We start from the raw sequence: 12,964 nt of genomic DNA, 5'->3' as shown, positions 1-12,964 counted from the left end.
TTACTTCCGGTTTCATTTTTTTAATGGTCTGATTAGTTGCTAAACTGATCTCTTGAACAAATGCCTCGTCGAAAATAACAAATTTTTTGGTTTCCTATAAATCTATGTGTTGTTTTTTGCTTGTTATATAAATAAACTACGTTTAAAGTACTTTGTTGTTATTTATTATTAGCGGAGTTTACCGGAAGTTACGTGCGGATCGCGACAGCCACTTGTTTATGTTGTTACTGCTGAAACGGTCTATGTTAAAATTAAGTTGAATTTACTCAATAATGTGTTCATTTAGAATTACCCAAATTAAAACTGGCTAAAACAAAACAAGAATTCAAACTTTTTAGTATAGTTATTCATTTTATTTTGCACATAATCTGTTTTACAGTGCACAAAAGATTCTTTAAATATAAAAAAATAAGAAAAAGGCTGAACAATACAATATGCTTTTGTTTTGTGTATTTTCCCTCTTTTTGGATAAAATATTTCTTTAATAAAATAGTTAGTGGTAGGAGGCCACAATTGATATATATTTTTATGAATGTTTAGCAGTATTATAAATATTAATAAAATTCCCTGAACTTTCATAAGTTTCTCGTTTGCTCTATCAAAACGAACACATGGTTTTATTTTTCTGCCATCATAAAACATTTACCAATCAATTTTAGATCATCTCATAACACCAACATCATATATCTAAAAAGAAACGGGCCAACACAGATGAATGATTGCTTTTTTTAAACTTTAATTTGAACATATTTTTAATTTCCCTCGGGAAAGATTTGATCACATTAAGCTCATACAAACATGTTGTGATGTTGACTGCCCTGAAACTTTTTGGGCATTTCTTGCGAAATACTAAAAATCTGCAAAGGAGAGAAAGAGAGCACGAGAAAATGACATGTTACATACACAAAAGTGAATGGGAATGTCATTTCATGTTGACTTTAAAACGAATGATCTGGCATCAAAACATGTCAGGCTATACATACACAATAAAACACACAATGTTTATGTAGCATCGTACAATTTGTATTCAAACCCTGTGTGAATTCTGATCCAATTTTCGACACCTGTCAAGATTAGATAAAGCCAGTAAACTTGGTAAATGGTAGTGATGCTTTTTCACTGTATCACAAGCCCCATCAGTAAACATATTAAAAGATTACAAACACAATTTGTACATCCAAATAAAAATAACTGGAGTTTATGAAGTCTTTAAATGTGAAGACGATTTTTGCAAAAAATGAGGGATCGATCGAAATCATTTTCCGTTATAATTGACATCATGGCACAAATGCTATCAATACAGCATCAAACCCAGAGCATCCCATTAACCTCTATAACATCATACAGTTATTTTTCACACAAGAGATGAACACACAGCCCCCCACGATCACTAATAACACACACTTCAACATCTTGATCTTGGAGCACAAGCAAAAGGACCAAGAGAATTACATTCCAGCTTTGACTTGTGTGTGTGTTCTCCCGTGAACCCTGATCAATAGTTGTGTGTGTGTGTGTGTGTGTGTGTGTGTGTGTGTTATATCTTGAGAGAAATGTAAGATTAAGAGTATAAGAGGCCCTCCTGTCTGCCAAAGTGCGTCATTGCTCCTCTCCTGCTGAACTCTCTGCTGCATGGATGTGGGAATTTAATAAACAATGGTGGGGAACGCCACACAGTTAGTCGAGATCAATCACAAATATGGGTCAGATTCCAATAAATAAAAACATCACAGGTCATAAAATAATGTTACATGAACAAACATATGGATCAATGTATTAGACTGCCAACATTTTGACAGGACAGAGCTTAAGTAGGCAAGCATTCAATCACAAACATTTACAGATATCCTGGCATAACATTTTATGGTTTGGGATCATGACTTTTCAAGTGTTCGTTTTCATCTAAACTCGATTTTTTTATCCAACTAACTAAATTTTAATGTGGGAAGGAAGATTGCAACGAAAAACCTTAAAGACAGACACTTGCTTTGATAAATCGTTAGGTTCTCCTCATTATAAAACATGTTACAAGTCCATAGGGGGCAAAATGACCCCCAAGCCACTTTTCTTTAGTTAAAAAAATCTCAGTGGAATAAGATTTTGTGACTTTTCTACATCATCTGTCAATATTCATATAAAAATACTGGGCTTGATTCAGTAATTTCTTGTGTCGTTTTTTTAATAAAAAGGCCTTGGGGGTCAAAATGCCACAGAGAGCATTTTTTATAGAATTCGACAAAAACAGATCCAGCCACAGATGCAGAACAACACTTACATTCAGTCAAATTTCTGTGGCATTTTGTAAGAACAGACATTTCAAAATGTATCAAAAACTACTGAAAATTCTACTATTTAAAATAAAATTTATTTTTAATGTCCTTTCTAATGTTTATTTATACATAAATTTACAAAATGTATCACTAAAGTAGTGATGTGAGCAGTTGGCCACATCCAGTGAAATGAATGGATCCCTATGGGCCTCTTCTGGTCAAAATTATTTATTTCCTAAACTGTAAGTCTTTTATGTTTTTTTTCTAACCAGCACATGGCCGAATTTAACACATAACATCTAGATCAGTGTTTCTCAAACTTTTTCAGCCCAAGGACCACTTTATCTTTCATTTTATTTCTGAGGACCACCTAACAGAATCCCACTCTCACATGCCCCCCCCCAAAAAAAAAAAAAAAAATAGGAAGGATAAGCTAAACTGTTTCAAGTCAAAAACTTATTTTTAAAAAACAAATGCAATGTAATGTTCAGAAATTATTATATGAATTTTATTTCATTTGAAAAAGTAAATGTGAAATGAGTTGCAGCTTAATATGAACAACAAACTGCACATGTGAAAAAAAACTGCAATGAAACATACTATAACAGCCTAAGTCCAACTTAATGTCATTCCAAAGAGCCAATAGTTTAAAACTGAGGTGGTGGGTATATGAAGTCTATGATTGAAAACTATGGTAACAATAAAATGCTGAAAAAAATTTTCCCCTTAATGTCCAAAATCACTGAAATTACAGGAATTTTACACATGAAACAAAAACTAGTACATTACAAAACTAATAGATCTGTGGATTTAAGGTGCTTTCAGTTGACGCTTGATCTTTTCTTTTGACTCCTCTTTGGTCTCGCCACTGATCCATTTTTACATTATTAAAACAGAATGGCAAGAACTGATATCACAGTTTCGCAAGTGCATTAAAAATCTACTTAAATAAGTGACGATTGTATAAACACTTGCCTAGTTTAGATCATCTTTTGGCAGACCACTGGGGAGGTTTGGCGGACCACACTTTAAGAATTACTGATCTAGATCAATATCTAGAAACAATTTAAATTAAATTTAGATCATAATTTTTGTGAATATTTTATATAACTTTTATATTTTAAATGCAAGGTAATGGTGTAGTTGAGGAATTTAGTGGTAAACAGGTACAAAAGTACCTTATATCTCCCAAAACACAGCATTAAAGGGACACTAAAGAGGTTTTGCTCTTTGCTCCCCCTACAGGTTAGAAGCGTAATTGTTCATTACCACTGTCGTAAATACTGCAGCATAGCTGGCTCTGATTGGATTGTAGGTCTGCCGTAAAGCAAGTTTTGTAGTTTTCACTCGAACTACAGGACCGCAACCAGGCGGTTGGAAACTTCTTTAGTGCGGTTTTGGCCGATAGAGGGCTGCAAAGCGAATGTGAACGTGCCGTTCACCCTGTTTCGAGTAGATGAACGACTGAAACTTTTTTGTAAACGTTATTTTAAGGTAAAAAAACTCTTTAGTGTTGCTTTAATGTAAAGATTGGAAGTAGCAAAAAAATATATATTTTTTTGTATTATTAAAAATGAATGTATTTTTTGTAATCACTCAATCAATTTCTGGGGTCATTTTGACCCCCACTGACCTCTAATGTAAACAGGAAAATCGGGGCTTATGAGGGTTAAAGGTGCATTGTGTAACTTCTAGAAGGATCTCTTGACAGAAATGCAATATAATTTACATAACTATATTCAGTGGGGTATAAATACCTTACATATAAACTGTATTGTTTTTATTACCTTAGAAGGAGCCGTTTTTATTTACATACGCAGCAGGTTCCAATGATATGGAAGGACAAACTGCGCCATAGAGTGCATTTTAAGTGAAGTGAAATTGACGTGGTTCATAACTCATACTCCAAATTTAACCTTGATTTGCATTTAATCTATCTTAGTAAGTAGTTAACTCACAGACTGTAAGTCTTTAACCCACACACACACACTTTATACACACCGGTTGCCACAAAATTATGTTAAAATGCAGTGGCGGCCGGTGACTTCTTTTTTCGAGTGCACACGATGCGAAGTTTGTCACAACATGTATGTAGCCCGTCATGTGTGTGGTTCGTAATTTCAAAATATTCGCCGCATTGAGCGATCCTATGTGCATCACACGTCTTGTCAAAATAAGTGCCTGCTGCAGACACGCCCAAAGGGTCCATGACAAAAGAGACGCTTGCTTTTGCCAGATACTCACATAATCTCATGCGTAATCGAAGTTTACTGTTAAGGGAGCGTCTTGCGTGTAAATAAGCGGTTTTGACGCGTGTGCAGCAGGCACTTATTTTGACAAAACACGTTATGTACATGTTTCACATTACGCAACAAACACATTTAAAAATTAAAAGAGCAACACACATGACACCCCAAACACATATTTTGAATTTGCGCCCCTCGGATGAGCAGTCATGAGACGCCACTGCTAAAATGTCTTTTTGCACTGCTGACACTTTAATGAAGTGTATATATTTACGTGGGATAGTCACAGAATCTTTTGCCAATTTTTCCGTGGCATTCTCACGGATCTCCACATTTTTCCGTGGCCCTGCATTCTCACAGATTGGTTCCTCAACTGTTTTGTACTATTTTCTCATCATTTTCGCTTCGGTTTAGGGTTAGATTTACATAAAATGACATCCCTACCCAAACCCAACTCTAACCCCAACGCCAGGCGACAATTGTTTAAAGTTTAGAAAATATAAAAGAATAAATCAGAAAAAATAGTATAAACCAGTAGTTAAAGTGACATACTAACGCAAACACCAAATCTAACCCTAAACCGAAGCGAAAATGGTTTGAAAATAGATAAAAGCAGTTGAGTAACCAATCCGTGAGAATGCCACGGAAAAAGACAGTCCGTAGCAGGGCCACGGAAAAATGCGGAGATCCGTGAGAATGCCACGGAAAAATGAGCAAAAACTTCCATGTCTATCCCAGGGAACTTTGTGAGATCAGGTTGACATAAAAATGCTGTGTTGTTACAACCCGTGGTTGGGTAAAATATGGAAAAACTCAACTGTTGGGCTTAAATGAACTATCTTGGGTTGTTTCAGTCCATGGTTGCGTCAAAAAAGTACATTTGGTATGATAGTATATAACATATTCTGTCAAAAGTCAGAGGGGTATTCTCACTCACTGGCCCCATAGTTCACAAAAAGCAAACATTGCCTGTTGATTCCTGAGCGGGAATGTGAGAAAGACAGCTGACCTTTCAGTTTACCCGGGGCAGGTAAGACTCTGATAGAACCGGACATCTGCACAAGCAATGGGTTTCAAATGCCACAGCAGGCTGTTTGATGGGTCTGCGGTTTACTGAAGATGATGCCCGTATACACGGACAAACTGGATAATTAAAAGGGAGAAAAAAATAGAATTTAGAGGAAAAGGGTGTGATGTGTTTCTAAACTCTTCATTGGTCATGACAATCTGAAGTTCCCGATTACGAAAGGGTCCAGTTTCTATTATGTACTAAAAGTCCAGGTGCCTTAAAAATGTCCTCAACCAATGGGGTGAGATTATGTGAAATAATAAGTGAGTAGTGAGCTTTAATTTTTTTGTGCTAGATATTTGGGGATATGCATACAAAACTACCAACATACACCCTGCTTTTGAATGTTTAAATAAATATCTGTTTTACAAAGGCTACAGGTTGCACACCTGACAAACAGTTCATACCATGTACATGCGAGAAACCGACAGTAGTCGCAGGCATTTAGTGGAAAGTAACATTAATATGCAAGCGAAAAGTTCAACTGCCTCATTACATTATTATGAACACATGTTAAATGGTTTATTTACCTAAAAATTAACACTGCCATCATTTACTCACCCTCATGTTGTTCTGAACTCAGAGTATCTTTCAACTTGTGTATCAATATAGCCATAGATGCTGGCGTGAAGAAGAAAGAAAGAAAGAAGGAAAGATAGAAAGAAAGAAAGAAAGAAAGAAATGAAAGAGTAGTTAGTTCATTTTTGCCTTTAATAGTCTGATGAACCTTTTTCCACTACAAAGTACTTTTGTGCAACTGAATGGTTCTGTGGATGTTAAAGGTACTTTATGAAACCTCACGGCCTTACAAACCTTTACTTTTAAGAGTCAAATCTTTCCACAACTGTGGAGAAGCAGTGCTCACTTTCACAGCAGATTTTTACGGAGATTTTTTACAATTAAAAATTAAAAACGAACGGGTGTATATGTTGTCTTGGATGCGTACATGGGGTCTTTGATTCAGTAGTTAAGGCACGAGGCATCCGTCATGCCACGGCAATCCTAGCGCGCGCGCTCTCTCTCTTTCTCTTTCACTCTCTCTCCCCAGCCCTCGTCACGATCACGCAAGTTTCTCGTGTCAATTGATCTACACGGACAGCCCCCCTTCCGCTATGAGGGGAGTATAAAAGCAGCAGTCGAGGTGGGAGCTCTCGGTAGTTTTCTCTTATTTGCTCACATCTACGCGGACAGACGGCACGGAGATGTCGGGCACCTCGCGCGCGCAGCTCTGTTTCCTCCTGCTGAGCGTCACGGCTCTCCGAGGACACGCGCGCTTTCTGGACATACAGGTAAGGCGGAGACACCTGCACACTTTCTACAACATTATTGTACACGTGCACGACTTGAAGTGTGTGTATTATTTATTGTGATAGATATGCGTGCTTATTGATTTTTTGGGTATTATAGTGTATATTTTAAAATTGTAGCTTTGTATATAATGTGCATATTCTCTTTCTATATATTTTTTAAACAAAATGATGCATGATATAAGAAAATATAAAGTTTCCAAGTAGGAACCAAAAGGCTTTGAATTTATGGAGTTGAACAATCTTGCGCAAAACAACCAAGAAGCTGTAACGGAAAAGAAACAAATCATGATTTTTGATGTACAAGAACCATTAAGTGTTAATTTTGGTTCTCCAAAAAAGCCAAAGGTTTTTAATAAAAGATAAAACATTTTCCTAACTTTTTATAGTCTGTAAATGCTGTGGAACAGTTCTGTGGATGTTAAAGGTTCTTTATGGCACAACATAATCTGACAAAGAAAATTTGGGGGCCTTTTTAAAAAGTGCAGCAGTGAAAGACTAAACACCATACAAATGGTCTTTTCTTCTCTTATTTTCACAATTCATGCATTTTATAAAAAATAAAAAACACAAAGATTTTTCCAAGTTTTCCAAGTGTCACAAAAATACTTTTTTTCTAGTGCCTACAATGCACTGGTTCTTAAGCTATAAACAGTAATTAAACTTTTTAGTAAAAATAGTAAATAAAAAATACTTTAACACTTTTTTTCAGTGTAAAACTAAAAGGTATATACCATCAGCCGAAATTTGCAGCAAGAAACCCTCAAAACCATTAGTGACAATATTCTTATTAACCTCTTAAAAATAAAGGTGCTTAAAAGATGATTCACAGCGATGCCATAGAAGAACCTTTTTTGGTTCCTCAAAGAACCTTTCAGTCAAAAGTTCTTCAAATAACCATTTCTTTATGCATTTTTATAATCTAAAGTAATCTATAATCTTAAACAGAAAGGTGCTTCAAATGTTAAAGGTGCTTAAAGGACCATTTAGACATTAAAGGTTCTTCTATGGCATTGTGAAGCACCTTTCTTTTTAAGAGTTTAAGAGATTTTTTGCAACTGAGCCGAGGATCCAGATGGCTTATTTCTTCTCTTATTTCCACAACAAAACTAACACAATGGAGTTCATAACTAATTCATCCTTTTTCTTTTTTTATTCAATCTTTCTCATCTAGTGTATTGTTTCTTGTTGTTTGATCAGGATAATGAGATGAGTCCGGAAGGATTATTGTCGCTGCTGAGTTCTGAACTCAAGAGAGAGTTACCAGAAGAGTTTGTGTACCGCCGAGCGCTCAGTAAGTGACAATCAGAACCAGCTCATTAATCCCAAACAACCCTGTGGGATTTCATTTGCCAAAACCTCACAGACGTCATGGAAAATAAATTCAATTGACCTGACTACAACTGATGTTATTTCCATAATTGTTTCAATATATATAGGCTATAATTTTACTGTTTAACTGATACAATGAGCTATGTGCTGATAAATTGTGTATATTTATTTTCAAAGGCACTTTTTTCCCTAAAATCCATCCTTTGCTGTATCTTGTCTCTCAGATGTCTGGATATGGTGGCTATAGAAGGGCAGTTTACATTTACAGCAGAGCGACCACAGTTAAACTGCGCTGTGTTCTTCATCGGGGAACCTAACGACATCATCAGTATTGAGTATGATTCTGTCAACATCGACTGCAGAGGAGGCGATTTTATAAAGGTGAATGATCACACACATAACTAAAGCATATAATTTATAGTGCACAGGAGTCCTTTGTATGTCTATACCATGACTGCAATGATTGCCTGTAGGCTATATGTAACCCTGGACCACAAAACCACAAAACGTTTTAAGTCACAAGGATATATTTGTAGCAAAAGCCAACAATATATTTCATTTTTTAATGAAAAAAATCATTAAGATATTAAGTAAAAATCATGTTCCATGAAAATTCTTTGTAAATTTTCTATCATAGACATATCAATATTTATCATTAAGAATATGGACTTCATTTGGACAACTTTAAAGGCGTTTTTCAATTTTTTTAAATTTGTTTGCACCCTCAGATTCCAGGTTTTCAAATAGTTGTATCCCAAATATTGTCCTATCCCAACAAACTGTACATCAGTGCGAAGCTTATTTATTCATCATTTAGATGATGTATACATCTGAAAACATTGACCCCTATTACTGGTTTTGTGGTTTAGGATCACATATAAGTGTGTACTGTACACAAAACCAGATTAAGTCTATGATGTCATTTTACGTTTAAAACAAACACTACAAAAAGCATGCTACATGGATTACACGAATTACACAAATGAAGCGAAACAAAACTATGACACAGAACTAAAGTCATTACAGATTTACTATTTTGAGCACAAGCAGATTTATGTCTGTGTATCTGTGCACTGCAAAAAAAAAAAAAAAAACACTTTCTTACTTTGTATTTTTGTTTTGTTTCAATAGAAATATCTAAAAATTCACCCGTTAATTGGCACTGTCCCGTGAGCGGGACACTTATGTTTATTTCAATATTTTCTATGTAAATGTTAATCTTTCGCGACAAACTATATATTGTTGGAAAGGTCTAAGAATGTAGTTTTAGAGTAACTGTAATTTATTCATTTGTGACACAAGTATGCAGCAAACTTCAAAAGCAAACCAGCACAAACCTCAGTTTTTTGACAATTTTATGTATTAAAAAATATACAATATTGCATTTTTATTTATTACAAATAAATGTAAACTGCTTTAAAAAAATATATATTTTCACCTCCAGACACTTACCTAAAAAACGTTGAAGTGTCTTCTTTAAAACCAAAAATTACCAAAGTTAAAACCAAAATTAGGGTTCTAGACCCCAAAAAAAGCCAGAGTTATATTAATTTAAAGGTGTATATCACCTTTTCACCAACCCCCCACTCAAAAAGGGCTGCGCCAGTTAAAGGGTTAAGATGCTTTTTCTTGATGAGAAAAATGAACTAAGAAAATAAGTTTAGTTTACACTGCAAAAAATGATTTTTAAGAAAAAAAATCTTAGTATTTTTGTCTTGTTTTCAGTAAAAATATCTAAAAATTCTTGAATTAAGATGTATTTTCTTCATGAGCAAAACGACCAAGAAAATAAGCCTAGTTTTTAGACCAAAAATATATCAAATTTAAGTGATTTTGTGCATAAAACAAGCAAAAAAATAAATAAAATAAATGCCAATGGGGTAGGCAAAGTTTTCTTGAATTTTTCATGAATTAAGTGTTTAAGAAAAATTTTCAAGATTTTTTGCTAACCCCATTGGCAGATTTATTTTGCTTGTTTTATGCACAAAATCACTTAAATTTGATATTTTTGGTCTAAAAACTAGGCTGATTTTCTTGGGTCGTTTTGCTCATCAAGAAAATACATCTCAATTTAAGAATTTTAAGATATTTTTACTGAAAACAAGACAAAAATACTAAGCAAGAAAGTAATTTTTGCAGTCAAATGTAAATGAACTGGACTGACAAATCAGATATTATTGATGTTAATCAACTGAACTCGAATTAATTCCTGTTCAATGAAACAGAAAGATATGAGTGGAAATTAAATTTAACTCATTAGCGACGAAACAAAACTGGAATGAGCTCAAGTGAACTGAAACTGAATTCGAGCAGCGTTTACCTCAAGGGAATTACAATAACCAACTCAGATGAGTAGAGATAAATTTAGACATTATGGTGTACACAGTTTAAATCAGAGTACACGGCAAAAAATTATTTTCAAGAAAAAAATTCTTATTATTTCAGTAAAAATATATAAACATTCTTAAATTAAGATGCTTTTTCTTGATAAGTAAAACGACCCGAGAAAGTAAGTCTAATTTTTTGACAAAAATATAAAATTTGTGCATAAAACAAGCAAAAGATGGGGTAAGCAAATTTTTCTTGATTTCTTCTTGAATTTAGTGTTTAAGAAAAATGTTCAAGATATTTGCTTACCCCATTGGGAGATTTTTTTTGCTTGTTTTATGCACAAAATCACTTAAATGTGATATTTTTGGCCAAAAAAACGAAACTTATTTTCTTGGGTCGTTTTGCTCATCAAGAAAAAGCATCTTAACTGAATAATTTTTAGAAATTTTTACTGAAAACAAGACAAAAATACTAAGAATTTTTTTCTTGAAAATCATTTTTTGCAGTGTACCATTTCAGTCATGTGAAACAATCACTTTAGCTGAACTGATGTAGATAACTTTTTCAGTGGACTTGCATTGATTCGAGATCTTGTGTTTGACTTTAAGGTATTTGATGGCTGGGTGATGAAGGGTGAAAAGTTTCCAAGCTCGCAGGATCATCCTCTTCCTCTGTACGAGCGTTACTCGGATTACTGCGACACTGGAGCGGCTCGGCCAATCGTACGGTCCTCTCAGAATGTCGCTATGCTCTTCTTCAGGCTCCACCAATCAGGAAGCGGCTTTACAATAACGTTCCGCAAACTCATCAATCCGTTCCGTAAGTAAACGCGTGATGCAACAAAAATACAAAAACAATGTTTTAAGCTGACATACGAATAGAAACATATAAAATCAAAAAAATGCAGCATCAAAAGTGTTTGGAAGGAAACTGTTGCAATTCATGTGACCACTGTTGCTAATATCGCCAAGATCATAAACATTTAAACTCTTAGCCGATCACATACAGATAATGTACAATAATGTCTGCCGAATAGGTCAAGTCCCATATAGATCAACAACTATCTGTCTCGCTTTCTCTCTCTCTAGCCTGTAATGTTGTCTCTCAGACCCCAGAAGGCAGTTTTACTATGGTAGTTCCTCAGCAGCACAGGAATTGCAGTTTCTCTATAATCTATCCAGCGGAGATCCAGATCGGAGAACTCAGTCTCGGCCAGCACAATGATCTGAAGGTGAGCACGAGTCTAGGAATGGTCTGGAAGTGTATTTTGGTGATGCCAACCAATCAGAATTAAGCATTTACCTATTTCTGTGTTCTCTGTTTTCTGTGTTCATAAACCCATTTTGCATAAAATGATGATAAATGTTTTCCCCGCAGAGATCTATCCTCGGCTGCGCAAATTCTGGAGACTTTGTTGAACTTCTGGGTGGAAATGGTATGGACACATCTAAGATGTTTCCCATGGCAGATATTTGCTACTCATTTAATGGACCAGGTACGAAATCCCTCTCTTATTGTTTATTTCATTGGTTTTTTTCTTTTTTTAAAATCATAATTATTAAACTATTCCATGTTTTCTTCTCTTCAGCTCAACTGAAGGTTGGATGTGACAACACCGTGGTCAGGATGGTGTCGAGTGGAAAGTTTGTAAATCGAGTCAGTTTCCAATATCGGCTACTGGGACACCAAGAACTTCAGAAAATGAAGGGCAACAGTGTTGAAGATGTTTGTTTAAGAGCATAAGACCCTTCTGTTTCTCTTTCTCTTCCCTTCTTATGTTAGGGGGTGAGGAGTGCCAAACCAACTTGACTTTGATATTTAAGAGCCTTCGGGCCCTTATTGTATATTTTCCATACAAAGTTATTTATTTTTGGCTCATCTTTTAATTTCACCCCTCTGTTCTTTTTAATATCATAAACGTGTAAAATCTGTGACTGACGTTAAATAAAATATATACTTGTGTTGGTGCACATTAGCCGTTTTACTGGTTTTATTGGACACTTACAGTACAATCTAAGAGGTACCGCACAAGTATTAAAATACAGTATGTATGAAAAAATGTAACTGTCTATTTATTTATCTGTATTTAAGAAGTTTTGTAATAAAATCAGTTAACATGAGCAAATTGAATTCTGGTTACAATTTTCCTTTTGATAGATGACACCGTCAAACATGACACCAACATTAAAAATATCCGCCCGTTTTGTAAGATGCAGCAAAATATGATGAAGCTCACAAAATACTTTGTGTCTTACTTTATAAAGAAATGTAAATATATAAACACATACATGTGGATTTAGATTGATTATTGTTTGTGCAGAGATGGTGGTATCATTCCAAAGATAAGATCTCTTTTATATCTCACTTATTCTCATAGACATCAATAAGATTAAACGGAAACTTAAAATA

The 12,964-nt window shown here is 34.8% G+C and overlaps 1 protein-coding gene and 1 long non-coding RNA gene across 2 annotated transcripts; one reads left to right on the top strand and one right to left on the bottom strand.

Annotated features, from left to right (window-relative positions):
- Positions 1–726: 726 nt before the first annotated feature.
- Positions 727–6,208, bottom strand: LOC129423234 (uncharacterized). Its single transcript, XR_008637669.2, has 3 exons — positions 6,147–6,208; positions 5,526–5,659; positions 727–857 (listed from the first exon to the last, which is right to left on the bottom strand). It is a non-coding gene; the product is annotated as an uncharacterized lncRNA (long non-coding RNA).
- A 495-nt stretch (positions 6,209–6,703) lies between these two features.
- crhbp (corticotropin releasing hormone binding protein) lies at positions 6,704–12,525 on the top strand. Its single transcript, XM_073871485.1, has 7 exons — positions 6,704–6,874; positions 8,093–8,187; positions 8,449–8,605; positions 11,164–11,374; positions 11,644–11,786; positions 11,933–12,050; positions 12,144–12,525. The coding sequence occupies exons 1-7, from the start codon at positions 6,788–6,790 to the stop codon at positions 12,296–12,298; spliced, it is 966 nt and encodes a 321-aa protein (XP_073727586.1). The 5' UTR covers positions 6,704–6,787; the 3' UTR covers positions 12,299–12,525.
- The last annotated feature ends 439 nt before the right edge of the window (positions 12,526–12,964 follow it).

This window comes from Misgurnus anguillicaudatus, chromosome 9 (genome assembly GCF_027580225.2).
Source record: "Misgurnus anguillicaudatus chromosome 9, ASM2758022v2, whole genome shotgun sequence".
In the NCBI taxonomy this organism is placed as follows: domain Eukaryota; kingdom Metazoa; phylum Chordata; class Actinopteri; order Cypriniformes; family Cobitidae; genus Misgurnus; species Misgurnus anguillicaudatus.
The sequence above is the reverse complement of the archived record's forward strand: the minus strand, read 5'-3'. Positions and strand labels throughout refer to the sequence as shown.